This window comes from Pleurodeles waltl, chromosome 5 (assembly GCF_031143425.1).
Source record: "Pleurodeles waltl isolate 20211129_DDA chromosome 5, aPleWal1.hap1.20221129, whole genome shotgun sequence".
In the NCBI taxonomy this organism is placed as follows: domain Eukaryota; kingdom Metazoa; phylum Chordata; class Amphibia; order Caudata; family Salamandridae; genus Pleurodeles; species Pleurodeles waltl.
Window position 1 is genome coordinate 851,927,544 of NC_090444.1, and position 13,461 is coordinate 851,941,004.

General features: G+C 44.1%; 2 protein-coding genes across 6 annotated transcripts in view; one reads left to right on the forward strand and one right to left on the reverse strand.

Moving 5' to 3' along the window:
* Window positions 1–13,461, reverse strand: part of TAF5L (TATA-box binding protein associated factor 5 like) — a 522,668-nt gene that overhangs the window by 346,375 nt on the left and 162,832 nt on the right. The gene's annotated exons all lie outside the window — the stretch shown is intronic.
* URB2 (URB2 ribosome biogenesis homolog) overlaps window positions 1–13,461 on the forward strand; it is a 524,601-nt gene that overhangs the window by 8,726 nt on the left and 502,414 nt on the right. Inside the window, exon 2 of one of the 3 annotated variants that reach the window (XM_069234932.1) lies at window positions 927–1,064. The exons of 1 other annotated variant lie outside the window; for it this stretch is intronic. In XM_069234932.1, coding sequence (XP_069091033.1) covers window positions 939–1,064 — 126 coding nt within the window. In that variant the 5' untranslated portion in view covers window positions 927–938. The remainder of the gene's footprint in view (window positions 1–926; window positions 1,065–13,461) is intronic. One more of the 3 variants, XM_069234933.1, reaches the window with a different exon arrangement.

Genomic DNA, 13,461 nt, shown 5'->3' on the forward strand with positions numbered 1-13,461 from the left:
TAGCCTAGACAGAGTTTTGGATTGTATTTTCTATGTGCTCGGTATAAATACTGCCATTTTATTCTGTCTGAGAGAAGACGCGTTAATCTGCTAAAACCCATTGTAATTTTTATAGTTTCATACGGTCTCTGCTAGGCAAACAAATTGGTTTGCTTAGCTATGTTCAAGGCAGCTTATAGAAGGTAGGAGATGAGATGTTTTAGTTTGACCGGAGAGCTGAATTTTATGTTTGTCTGTACTGTATAAGCACTGTCTTATTTATTACCTGAGAGAGGTGAATTTATTTGTAAATAAATATCCTCTATCTCCTTCAATCGATGTCTTATCACAGATTAGCTAATTTTATGGCTGCCGACCCGGGTGAAAGAGCTACGAATAGTGACATTTATCTTTGACAATATTTTTAAAGCGTGGATCTCATCAGAAGAGTATCAATGTGTTTTATTCTAGAAAATCACACGAATAAGCAGAAAACACAGATACATTGGAGGTTATTAGTGGTAGATAATTTGAGCTGGTGAGTTGTTTGCAGTAATGGGAACTTGCGATGTGTTAGAGGACTTTGTCCGTTTAAGGATATGTGAATATATAGGTGCCTGTTTGTATGAGGTGGTGGTACTAGTTCTCAAAAATTTGTGGAGGTGAGTTTCTGTGTTGTTTCTGAAAGTGGTAGTGAGTAGAGTTACACTGGGCTTGTGTGGTAGTCAAACATGCGTGAAGAGGGAAATCTGGACCTTTTGGAAGTTGTCAAAACCTGTATTTTAATACTTTCGTTTTTTTGTAATTGAGAGCAGCCAGTCTATAATTTACTGACCATGGGTAGTAGTGTTATAGGAAATGCCATCTACCAATTTAGATTCTGAATTGAAATATTCTCTGTTATAGCAAGTTTTACTGGAGTAATCTTTTTTAAAATATCTTTCCAGAAAGCTATTACCATGGCAGCACTTTACTCAGGTATTCATCTGAAGCTGAAGAGCCCGAGGACCTCCTGGCAGGACAAATTAAAAATAGCCCACTTTGCATGGATTTCAGAACAGTGCTTTGTCCCAAATAAGGAGCAGGTATTATTTCACTTTGCAGCTTTCTCTTCACTTTTAAACATATCACAGCTTGTTTAGGGTATGCACATGAGTTATTATATGTAGTTGATTGCTGTGACACATTGCATCGATTTTACCAGTTAAGGACCACACACTGTTTATTTGTAGGGCTTGCATCGACCGCTCATGCACTGTAGTGGGCCACAGCCTACTCATAGCTTACCACTGGTTTGCTGCAGCGTTGCTCTCATTTGCTCCTTTTCTGTTTATCATAACATGCATGTGTCTTGCCGTTTGTTGAAATTTCCCTCCCCATGAAGCAAGGACTTAGTACTTGTGTGCTTCCACTGCTTCTGTTTTTGGGGCTATTTTTGTTTTGCTTTCAAGCACTCGATAGGAGTGCTTGTGTGTTCATACCTGTCCGTTACTTGTCCTTCAAAGCCCTCCGTCCATCTTTCACTTCCGGCCCCAATGTGCCCCTGTTTGATCATTCTCTACCGACCCTCATAGCTGTGTCTTCTGCCCCATCTGCTAGACCCTGATTCTCGCACCCAGCATGTCTCCCCTTCCCCCACTGGCAAGTGCCAAAGCCAGTAGGTCTCACTTTTGCGAGAGTTAGAAGTATTGGCATTGTAAATTACAATGTATTTTACCCATGTGTTATGGAGGAGAGAGGATGTATGTGGTGTGAAGTGGAATTTGTGGGTTGGATTGGAATTGGTAGTTGTGGAATTGTGTGGAGTGTATTTGTACATTGGAATTATGTGGCATGGTGTGCAGTTGAATTATGTGGATAGTAATTATGTGGTAATGTACTGGAATGATATGGTGTAAGAATATGTGTCATGATGTGTAATTATGTGGAATGGTATTTTGTGGTTTGTGTTGTGGAATGGTATGTAGTGGAGTTTTATTATATAGTGTGCTGTTGAACGTTGTGGAATTCTGTGGTGTGGATAATATGTGTGTGGTGTCTTGTGCAATTGTGTTGTTGAGTTGAATTATGTGGTTTGGTGTTAAATTATGTGGTGGGGAATGGAAATGTGTGGAGTTGAATTGTGTGGTGTGGAGCTATGAAGCTTTGGGTTAAAATATGCTGATTGGAATTATGCAAAAAGAACAGATGATGAACGGAATGCTGAACAGTGTGAAACATTCACCCCAGTCACTTCTCTGAGCCTAAATCAATCATTTTGTTTTTGCTCGCCATGCCATTCCAGTTTGGATCCAACCATATGCAAATCAGTCTTGACCCTGCTCCCCATGGGCGCACTCCAGCCCGAACTCCTAGTGGGGTCCTCCCTGGACTGGCAACAAGAATCCTGGGACCAGTTTCGGGGGGATCATCCTTTATGAGGCAGGCTACCTTGAATCCGGTGGCATAGCAAGCACGAGACCCACGTCTGGGCATATCCTTCCCTCTTAGGACAACAAATGCAACAAGCATTTGCAATGCACTAGGTTCTCACATTTGTCCGAGTTACCGCTATTACAAGTTGTAAACTCCCAACTGGATTTTTCTTGCCACGTTGAAAGAAAAAAACAGCGCAATCGTGCTGCTACAGTTCACTCGTAATGAAACCTGTTGGCAAAAGTGCAATTATGTACGTAACTGGCAAAAGTGCAATTAACTATGTAACGCGGTCGATATTATGCAAAGTGCTCGACTTCTGCCAAGCGCGATCGCGCTGCGAAAATAGAGAAAAAGTAGTCCACAAACCTGACGGGAAACAGGAGCCTCCCATGTTTTCTGTACTTGGTCGCTGCGCTTGAGGAGGGCTAACCATCGGAAAAGGCTTGACATATGCGTGCCTTCCACTAATGAAAGCAAGCAGATTTTAACAGACAAGCCCACGAACCAATGAAAGACACTGACGTGATGTGGGCGGGGCTCTGATCCCTTTTCTAATTCCTAAAGCGTCTCGCAAGCGCACGCGACGCAGGCTCGACCCTAAAAAAAAAACCAGATTATGGATGGGATGCTGAACAATGTCAAACATTCACCCCAGTCACAGATCTGGGCCTAAAACCATTATCCATCATCTGTTCTTTTTGCTATTGTCCACAGAGTGAATACAAAAGGTTTCAAAGCTCAGCCTAAAAATAATGTAAACAGAATTCCAGGTATGTTCCTAATCTAACACCATTTGCTTTGCCTGCACAACTCTAATAAATACACCAGAAAAATACAGTTTTATAATTTTATGTTAATTTTATTTTGAAACATCTTTCTGTGTGTGCCACGTCATGGTGAATTAAGAATGTGTTTTTCAACCTAATGGTTAAAACACGTTATGAACCAGTTAGTTCTAAATGTGAAACTTATTATGACAGAGAGAGGAAAATCGACATTGGAGCGTTCTTTCAGTTTTTGAGGGATGATTGTGTTTACCTTCTGAGTTCTAAATGTGTGTGTATTTTGAATATGTACATGTTTAACTAAAATAAACACATTTAAAATGTGTCAACGACACAGAACGATCCCATGTTGCCTTGTGTCCGTAAAAGCAGCTCACCCATTCCAGACTTTTTCTTTCCAATATTGGTGTTTGTAGCATCAACACACGTAACGGGTTAGAGCCGCTACCCTCTGGGGTCTTTGAATTGCAGTCCATGCCAATGTGAAGACCGGGGCAGTACCGAGAACTTTGACATACCTGCAGAGCACGTTTAGTTTTGAGCCTATCCAGTGTGGAAACAGCACACACTGAAATGGGCCATCTGTTCTCCTTTACCCTCTCTTCACTTCCCGGCAGAAGAAAGCCGAGGTTGCACAGGGCCGCTTTGCAGAAATGCTTGCTCTGAGTATGCCCCCCCACATCCTCCCCCTCCTCTTCCAAGCGGCAGACATATCAGGGCCAGTATATCCCTATGAACACACAAGACGGATTGGAGATGTCGCCTCTAGTATAGCTCGAACTTGACCCGAAGGTATTGGACCACTTTTCGAAAACACTAGTTACATTACAGAGGAGGCATCCATTGTATTTTGTTGTTTATTTATTTCGTTATTTTTTAGGTACAGGGAGGTTAAGTAATGTGCAGTCCAGTGCGGACTTGATGACGTGGGCAGTACGCAAACTTTAACATACTTGCACAACACGTTTAATTTTTACCTTACCGAGGCCGGATGGAATTGTTTTTCCCGATGCCGTCTAAAAAGCGCGTTTTTAACGTCTCATTTTTTAATTTTTATTTTTTTATGCGGCCTTGATAGATTTATGCGTGGATGAATGTTCCCTGTATAGCCTTTTTTACACACCATATGCTACCAGTAAGCTGAACTCCACTTCCAACTTTGAGTTTTTCACCCTTATTGCCCTCTCATCCTTAATGTACGCTCATTCAGGTTCCACTTTTGCAGCCCCTGAAGCATGTCATTCTATTACACAGGCACGTTCACCTGTAGTTCTAGCTGGGCTTTCTCCAGTAAAATGATTGTGCTTGGTAGCCTGAGTCTTTAGGGGCAATTAAGTACGTTGTTTTGCTCAACAGCCAACTCAACATCATTAGACTCCAGTTTCCAGTCGCCCATCCCCATAAGGCAGTGTCCGTGCACGAGAAGGGCCTCTTACTACTTTGCATCTGACTGTTTCCACTCCAACACTCCACCACCCCTCCGGTTCCCAGTTGCCTTTTTTTTTACACAGTCAAACAGATAACCAGACATACTGGCATTCAAATGAAACAGCAGGGGAGCAGAGGACTGAGTTCTCTCTTGAATTAAGGAAATAAACTTGCAAAGCTTTGACAAAGGAGCAAAACTGCAGCGGAGGTCAGTAATATATTCAGTGATTATTAAATTAACTTTTTTTTTTATATTCACTGAATCTTTTATATTTCCCCAGAAGGTGAAACCACCAAAGGGAAACAAGGATTCCTTCTTACCGCCCATTCCTTGATTTAGAACTTAGGTACCTACCTGTTATGCGCTGCACTGCTTTCCACCTTTTTTTGTTTTACTTATCAGCTTGGCAGAGGTGTTTCCTGGTGCTACAGGAGGCTCTTGTATGAAACATTCTGCAATTTCTTTTTTGCATGATTGAGGCAATGCTTTCTAATCATTTGAAAACACCACCCCCACCAGTGAGGGTTCACACAGCCTGCAGAGTGCCCTGTGATGATGTGACAGGATGGTGGAGAATTTATCCAAGTGAGACATAACGAGTTTCGAACTGAAAACAAGGATTGCTAAATCTAATAGGTTTCACCTATGTGAGAGCTATTAGTTTTAGCAACATCTTCTAGCCATGTTGTAGAACAGCATGGCTAAAAGGTTTGAATAACTTTTAGTCATGCTGCTCTACAACATGGCTAAAAAACATTGGCATCAGCCAATAGCTCTTGCATAGATGAGATCTATTGGCATTGCCAATGCTCCTTTGATTTAGTATTGACCATATTTTAAATTGTATGTCCCTTGATGCATATCCGCCATATCATGGACAAGGGAGAGGCAGTGTCAGTCGTTCTTCTCAACCTCTCTGCCGAGTTCAGCACCATCTCTTACCCCATCCTCCTCCAACGCCTCAATGATACCCATATTTGTGAACCCACTCTCTAATGGATCATTTCCTTCCTCACCTGATGCACTTGTCAACCTATATCCATAAACTTCTTCCATTTACAGCCTGAGTTGCAGAGTCCTCCAACGATTCTTACTGAGTATCACAGTCTTTAATGTCTATATGGCACCACTCACCAGCATCATTCGTGCCCATTACCTCAGCTTCGTTTCGTAGGTCGATGACATCCAGCTCATCCTCTTGAGCTCCAATGTCACTTCCAGCATTTGTATTAAATTCACCACCTACATGTCCATAGCGGCCAACTGAATGAAGATCAACCATCTGAAGCTCATCTCAAACAAGACGGTGATGGTGCTCTTCAGGAAAGGCACCTCACTCTTGAGTGTGGCCCGGTGGCCATCCGAACTAGGACCGACATCCAACCTGTCAAACCAAGCCAGGAACCTAGAGATAGTAAATGACAATCAAATCTCACTGACAGGCCAGATCAACTCAGTTTTCTCCTACTGCTTCCACACTCTCAAACTCTTTGGATGGCCACCCAAAGTACAGTCACCGAAATACTCATCATTTGCAAGCTGAGCTAGGGGAATGCACTTTAAATTGGCATCACCACACACCTCACTAAGAGATTTCAGAATATCTAAAAGGCACCAGCAGATTCTGTCAGTCTTCCCCTCCGCACTCATATCTCTATGCATCTTAAAGACTTCCACTGTCTCCACTTCACAGACAATCATTCTGCAAACTCCTTGCACATGATTACAAAGCCCCGCACAATATAGACCCTACATTTCAGAAAATAAATTTCCACACCGCCCTGAAACCTCCACTAGGCCGGAGTCCTGCTAACTAACGCTCCCTGCATCTGTAGAGCCAGAGCCGCTAGCACACTTTTTTTGTACCTGGTTCCCAAAGCCTGGAACGAGCTCCGCCTGCCCATCTGAGCTGCCTGCTCAGTCCTAAAATCTTGTAAAAACTCAAAAAATGACCTTACTAATAGGCGCCTGGTGGGACAGGACGCTCCTTCTCTGGTGCCAGATGTGTGCTATAAAAATAGACAAAACATAAGTACTCCGGTCTTTGCTAGTGGCAGTGTTAATAGTGTCTCATCACAGTTGTTCTCTCAGAGCTATTCAAATCTCAGTTATTTCTTGAACTTTTTCAGTTTTTGCCTTGTCTCTACCCCAATGTAATGTTATGGTCTTTTTGTTTCAATTGGGGTCATTTCTTTGACCAGGGACACTGTAGGAAAGTACCATCTTTCTTGGCATGTTACCTCCATTTTTACCTGTATGTCAGTATGTTTTTGCCTGTCTCACTGGGATTTGCTGGTCAGGACCCCAGTTCTCATAGTTTGTGGCCTAATGTGTGTGTTGTCAGTAGTGCTTAACTGTGTCACTGAGGCTCTGCTAACCCGAACCTCAGTGCTTATGCGCTCTCTGCTTTTAAATTTGTCACTATAGGCTAGTGACTTCATTTACCAATTTCAATTGGCACACTGGACCCCCCTTATAAGTCCCTAGTTTATGATACCTAGGTACCCAGGGCATTGGGATACCAGGAGAGGGCTGCAGCATTTATTTTGCCACTCATAATTTTTACTGCACGTAAGTAACTTATAAGACACCTACATGTCTAACCTTCATTTACTGAAGGCTGGGTGCAAAGTTACTAAGTTTGAGGGCACCTTTGCAGTCCAGGTCCCATTTCCCGGACTTTGTGAGTGCGGGGACACCATTACACGTGTGCACTGCATATAGGTCAATGCCTATATTTAGCTTCACAATGGTAATCCCTAATATGGCCATGTAAGGTGTCTAAGATCATGGAAGTGTCACCCCGTTCCGAATCTGGTATTGGGAAGCCAATTCCATGCATCCTGGGGGCTCCACTATGGACCCCCAGCTCTCTGAGGCTTGCAATGCAGCTACAGCTGCTGCCACCTCACAGACAGGGTTCTGCCCTCCTGGGGTCTGAGCAGTTCAGGCCCAGGAAGGCAGAACAAAGCATTTTCTTTGGGAGGAGGGTGTTACCCCTTCTTCCTCTGGAAATAGGTGTTACAGGCTGGGGAGGGGTAGCCTCCCCCAGCCTCTGGAAATGCCTTGAAGGGCACAGATGGTGCCCTTCTTGCATAAGCCAGTCTACACCGGTTCAGGGACCTCCATTCCCTGCTCTGCCGTAGAACTGGACAAAGGAAAGGGGAGTGACCACTCCCCTGTCCATCAGCACCCCAGGGGTGGTGCCCAGAGCTCCTCCAGTGTGTCCCAGACTTCAGCCATCTTATTTTCCAAGGTGTGGGGACACTCTAGAGGCCTCTGCGTGGCCAGTGCCAGCAGGTGACGTCAGAGACCCCTCCTGATAGGTCCATACCTGAAAAGGTAGCCAATCCCCATTTCAGGGCTATTTAGGGTCTCTCCTGTGGGTTTCTCTTCAGATTCTACTTGCAGATTTCCAGCAGGAATCCTCTGCAACTACTCTTCATCCTCTTTTGCTCAGATCGATCGCAGACTGCTCCAGGAACTCCTGTAACAGCAACAAAGTATCCAGAAGGGTTACTTTTCTTCTGCAACTTCAGCTCCAGCCAGCAACTGCAGCAATTTCCACAGTGTGCGCGCTCCAGGGACTCGGTCTTCACCCTGCACCAGAAGGACCAAAGAAATCTCCTGTGGAGTGGCAGTCACTTCCTTGCTCCTGCAGGCACCTTCTAAGATGACGACCAGTTCTGTTGGACTCTTCTCACGACGACGAGCGTGCTCCTTGGAACACAGGTGGTGGACCCCTTCGACACAGACTGTCCTAAGGTCCTGCTGTCCTAATTTGGAGGAGGTGGGAGCTTGCCTTCCCCATTTACAGCAGTACCCCTGTGCACTGCGTCATATTCAGCTCCTGAGGCCTCTGTGCACTATTTGCAGGAGTCCTTCATGCACAGCCTGGCCCAGGTCCCCAGCACTCTATACCGCAACGCTCAACTCGTTGAGTTGTTCTCTGTCGTCATGGGACCTTCTTTTGTAGTGCCGCAACAACCGCAATTTGCACCTTCTTTGCCCCCATGCCCTGGGACCTCCGTGGGTTCTGCCTGGTCATCTGTGGGTTCTCTCCAGTGTTGGGAGCCCCCTCTGCGTCCTCAGTCTGAGTTGAGGCCCCCAGGTCCCTCCTGGGTCCAGGCAGCGCCACATTGACGCAATCTGCGACATTGCTTGAATCAAAGCTTGTTGGATGAATCCAGCGCCGAAACTTACCTGTATCCAACATCTCCACGTGGGACATCCATTGCATCATGCAGGAACCCGCAGCCATCTTCCCTTGGTGCATTTCTGCAGTCTTCGTTCAACCGGGGATTCTTATTTTGCACCCTCTTCTAGGTTGGCAGGGGCTCCTGTCCTTCCTGGAACCATCTCCGACTTCTGAACTTGGTCCCCTCTCCTTGCAGGTCTTCAGGTCCAGGAATCCACCATTTGTTGCTTGCAGTCTTGCTTGGTTCTTGCAAAAACTCTAATCGCGACTTGTAGTGTTTCCTAAGGAAACTTGCAGTACTTTACTCCTACTTTCCTGGACTCTGGGGTGGGGTATTTTACTTACCTTTGTGGTTTTCTTACTCTCCCAGCAATTCTCTACACACTACACTTGTTTAGGGGGGAATTTGTGATTCGCATTTCACTTTCTTAGTATATGGTTTGTGTTGTTGCGTGGGCTCTCATTATACTAAATGAGACTACTGGATTTCTAGGCAGCAGGATCGTTCACGGTGTGGGGGACTGAGTCAGACCCACTTGGAAGGACCTCTGTCACCCTAAACCCGGTTTTGCTCCGGCTAACTAGCAGTGCCTCATTTCTCCAAAAGGGAAGAGATGATTGGGCAGCCGAGCACATGACATCTTTGGAACTTCTCAGGGAAGTCGTGGTCACTCGGATCCAAACCAACTCTCTCATTTACAATATGATCTCATATACAAATGACAAAGGCAGTGTAAGTTTTATATAATGTTTTAATAAAACGACTGCATTTTAGATATTAAGGCGTGAGCCGCAATAACCAGAACCATACAACACAGTAGGATTGAAATAGTCACGAGGAGAGTGAAACATAAGAATAACGCTATCATGGTGTTTAACAATTTCTACTCTCTCTCAGCTAGTTCTATTTCGAGCACAGCATGTTAAGCTTCTAACTTGCCTTTCGGAATCCCTGGGAAGACATCAACCCTCATACCTGAGCAAAGGCCTGTGATCTTGTTCAGCATCTGCAACGAGGCAGTCAGCGTCTAGTTCTGGTTCCCTGGTCGAATCTCCCTCTTGCATGTATTGGGACAAGGAAGTGTTTTTATAACTAACATGTCAGCGTGATCACAAAATGTCCCTACGCAGGAATGCCACAGACTAAACTCCTACCACGTCTATCGGCAATGTACCAGACTGTATCCTTGACTGAAGCACAGAGTGAACAGGAATGTGTTATTGAGAACTCCAGTGCTGAATTTGGCTAAACAGTGTGATATAAAAAATAAAACAAGACCGTAGAACTGGTTATTTAAAAAATAACAGTACGAAGCCAAATAAAAGCATTTAGAGCAAAGTGCATAGAGGCTCTAAGCTGCGAGCAAAGGAATAAAATACATTGAGGGCAAAATACACAAAGGCCTAAAGCCTGAAGCTAATGCGCAAAGGATACGTAAAACTGACCACACTACACCCTCCCCTTGTCGGTAGCAAGTGGTTCCAATAATATAAAAGTATGCCCCAGATATAAACAATACATCAAAATATATATTTCGACAAGGTCAGAGGACAACAAAGCAAAAACAAATTCATAAATTTGGGAAGCATGTGATGATAAAGCCAAATTCAATATAATGTCAATTTTTGTTTCATTCAAAAAAAAAAATCCAATTGTCAGACAGAAGCCATGGAAAGCAGGAGTTCCTCCACTTCGACATATGTCAATATCGGAATATCCATGCCAAAAAGTATCATGGAGCAGGTGTGTTCCAAAGCCCCAGAACAATCCAGGGTGGCACCCCGTGCAGGGCCTATGAATGAGACAATACCATCTTCCTCCAGGAAGGGAATCTCGTAAACTGCCACACGAAGCAAACGCAACCGTAGAGCACAAGTCTGGGAATGAGCCCTAATCGGGAACATCAACAGATCAGTATCGACCACCGGGGGGCGCTGCAGTGAGACAGAGAGCCAGTGCATGTTCAGATGAGCACCAAAGGCACCGAAACACGGGTTGCACACAATCCAAAACCGGCCGGAATGACCGAGACCAGTCACACTCCAATTATACCAGGAGTGTTGCTCCAAAATGCTGCATCATGCGTTCACGACAGTCGCGCTGACGGGAGCGCTAATGTGGGACCTCGTCGCCGCGGGACAGCCATTGCGGAAAAACAGCAGCAACAGCAAAACCCCAGCCAGTAAAGCCAAAGTAATCGGGAATCCCCAAAAAATGCTTCCGAAAATAGAGTGAATAGCCGAAGGTATTAAACCGAATATGGAAGAGAAGGTGTGAGCAAAACCAACACCAACGGCTTTAAAAAAATGTGCCGTTCCAGCAGTGCTGGACGCATTAAATATACGTCCCACGAGTTCACCAAAGTGACTCGGAAAGTTAGTATTCAAAAGGGACTGTATTTCCGCCGATGACCTTGCCACCTGAAGTGCGTAGGTCTCGCTAGCAGATGTAAGGGCCACATGCTTTTGAAACAATAGAGCCTTTAGTCGACTCAACTTGTCGAAATTTACCTTGGAAGTAGCAATATGAAACCAGATGTCCGCTACCTCCCTAATTTGAGTGGGGGGGAAACAACACATTCCCGCAGCACCTAACTGCCTTGGTGACAACGACTACGTAAACTATTCCGGCACGCATGCCACAACAGGGTTCACTGTTAAGAAGGATGTAACTGCAGTTTGAAAGCACCTGGAAAGTGTTTTTAATTACTGGGACTGGAACTCCCTTAAGATAACAAGCTAAGTTATCAATCGAGGCATTACACGCCCCGTGCAAGGACAGCTGTTTACAAACCATGGAATGGCTGACAGAAGGTTCGCATCCGCTACAGCTAAGAAAAACCTCCCTCAAACCATTAATACATCTGTATAGAAAGGGAAGCTCCCACACCTCGTGTATGTAACTGTCACCCAACCGTTCGTATCTACCCAGCGGAATGTGCTTCAAACAAGAAGTAAATTGCAAAGTGGAGATAGGCAAATTAATAACCCCATGAATCAACCACTCAGCTGACGGAATCTCAGCAACAGTAAAAGGCAATTTATCCCACTTTTCAATATTTAACATAACATATGTTGCTTCCTCCTTAGCCATCAGCTGTTGTTGACGAGTCAAATTAAAGGAAATAAATATCTCCCTGGCACGAATGTGCTGCCACGGAACACAACCTGCCTTCAAGGTCTGTAGAGTCCAACCCAGCTGCATGATGGGCCGCATTTGACTCTGCCCATGATATAAAGAAGACATATCCGATTTAATAATGTCTATAGCAGAGGAAACAATGTTGTCTATTGTGTAAACACGGTCTGAAAGGGTATGCATGCCATTATCCACAACAGACAAAGCCTGTATCAAATTGTCCTGATCAATTTGTCTCAACCGGGCTGCTGCCTCTTGTTGTGAAAGCTTCCAAATCTCATTATATACTTCATATAGAAAACGTTTCTTCCGCGGCATTCTTGGTCCTGACAAAAAATCTTGTAAGTCAGTATCATTAGACAGTAACGTGAGATGTGTCTTAACTGCATCCAGCGTGGATGACTTCAACCATTGCTGACAAAGCTTCCCCTTGCTGTATGTAGTAATGATATCAGCATGTTCTGGTGATATGTAGCAAGGGTCTGCCCTACTAGTCCTGAACCCCCCCGAAGAGGTGACAAAACGCTGATGACACCCATTAGTGTCTATGGGCCATAATAACCACCCGCCCGGATGTATCAGTGAAGTGTTAAGCGTACTAAACGTGGCATTAACATATCGCTGCCAATTGTTCAATTTGGAAGGGACAGGTGTACTAGGCAAATTCAAATTTCCAATTGTTGCTAAGCCCAAACAGCTAGTCTGTTGCACAGTGTCATTGAGGAAAATCATTTGGACAGGAATAATACACGCCCTAAATAAAGTGTCCCTGCCCCACATTTGCCAATTTTTCGTTCCCCAGACACTTTTCAAGTCAACAGTTTCGGACTAATATTCATACCCCTCAACCGAAAGTTTAGATACAAACAAATTTGAATACAGTAATTTACTATCGGTCAATAACATTTGCTTATTAGCATGTGGAGTAACTTTAAAATAGTAAGACTTAGCATTCTGTTGAATATGCCCAGGAAAATATGCAAATTTATCATAATACGTTTTAAAACTCCCCGGTGGAGGAGTCGGGCAATGTTCCCATTGCATATATTCAAATATCGACTTAGGGCTACTAGCTTTATGAATAAAGTGGTGTCCATAATAATTGTAGCAAAACATGTCACCATGATTATCTCTAAATAGGTAAGCATCTTCATCGTCATAGACAGTATAATATTGCAATTCTGTCAGCATAGAATCTACTGTCTTCACATCCCAATCATCAGAAACAATGCCTGGTATAACTATATCATTCATTGATAACTTGAGAACATACGGTATTTGAATCAATTCAGTGGGACCATATATATCAAACATCACTCTATCCCACACAATCCCATCCGGAATCGGTACTGCAGAAATGTTCACAAAGGACAAGTCTCTTCGAACCATATGAGACGAAAAATGTGGTTTCAACACCGTCTCCACGTGCTCAATGTCAGATCGTTTAGGAAGAAAATGACCATGTATTACCAAAAAAAAAGTAACCACAAATCCCAACCACAAGAAAAGAGTC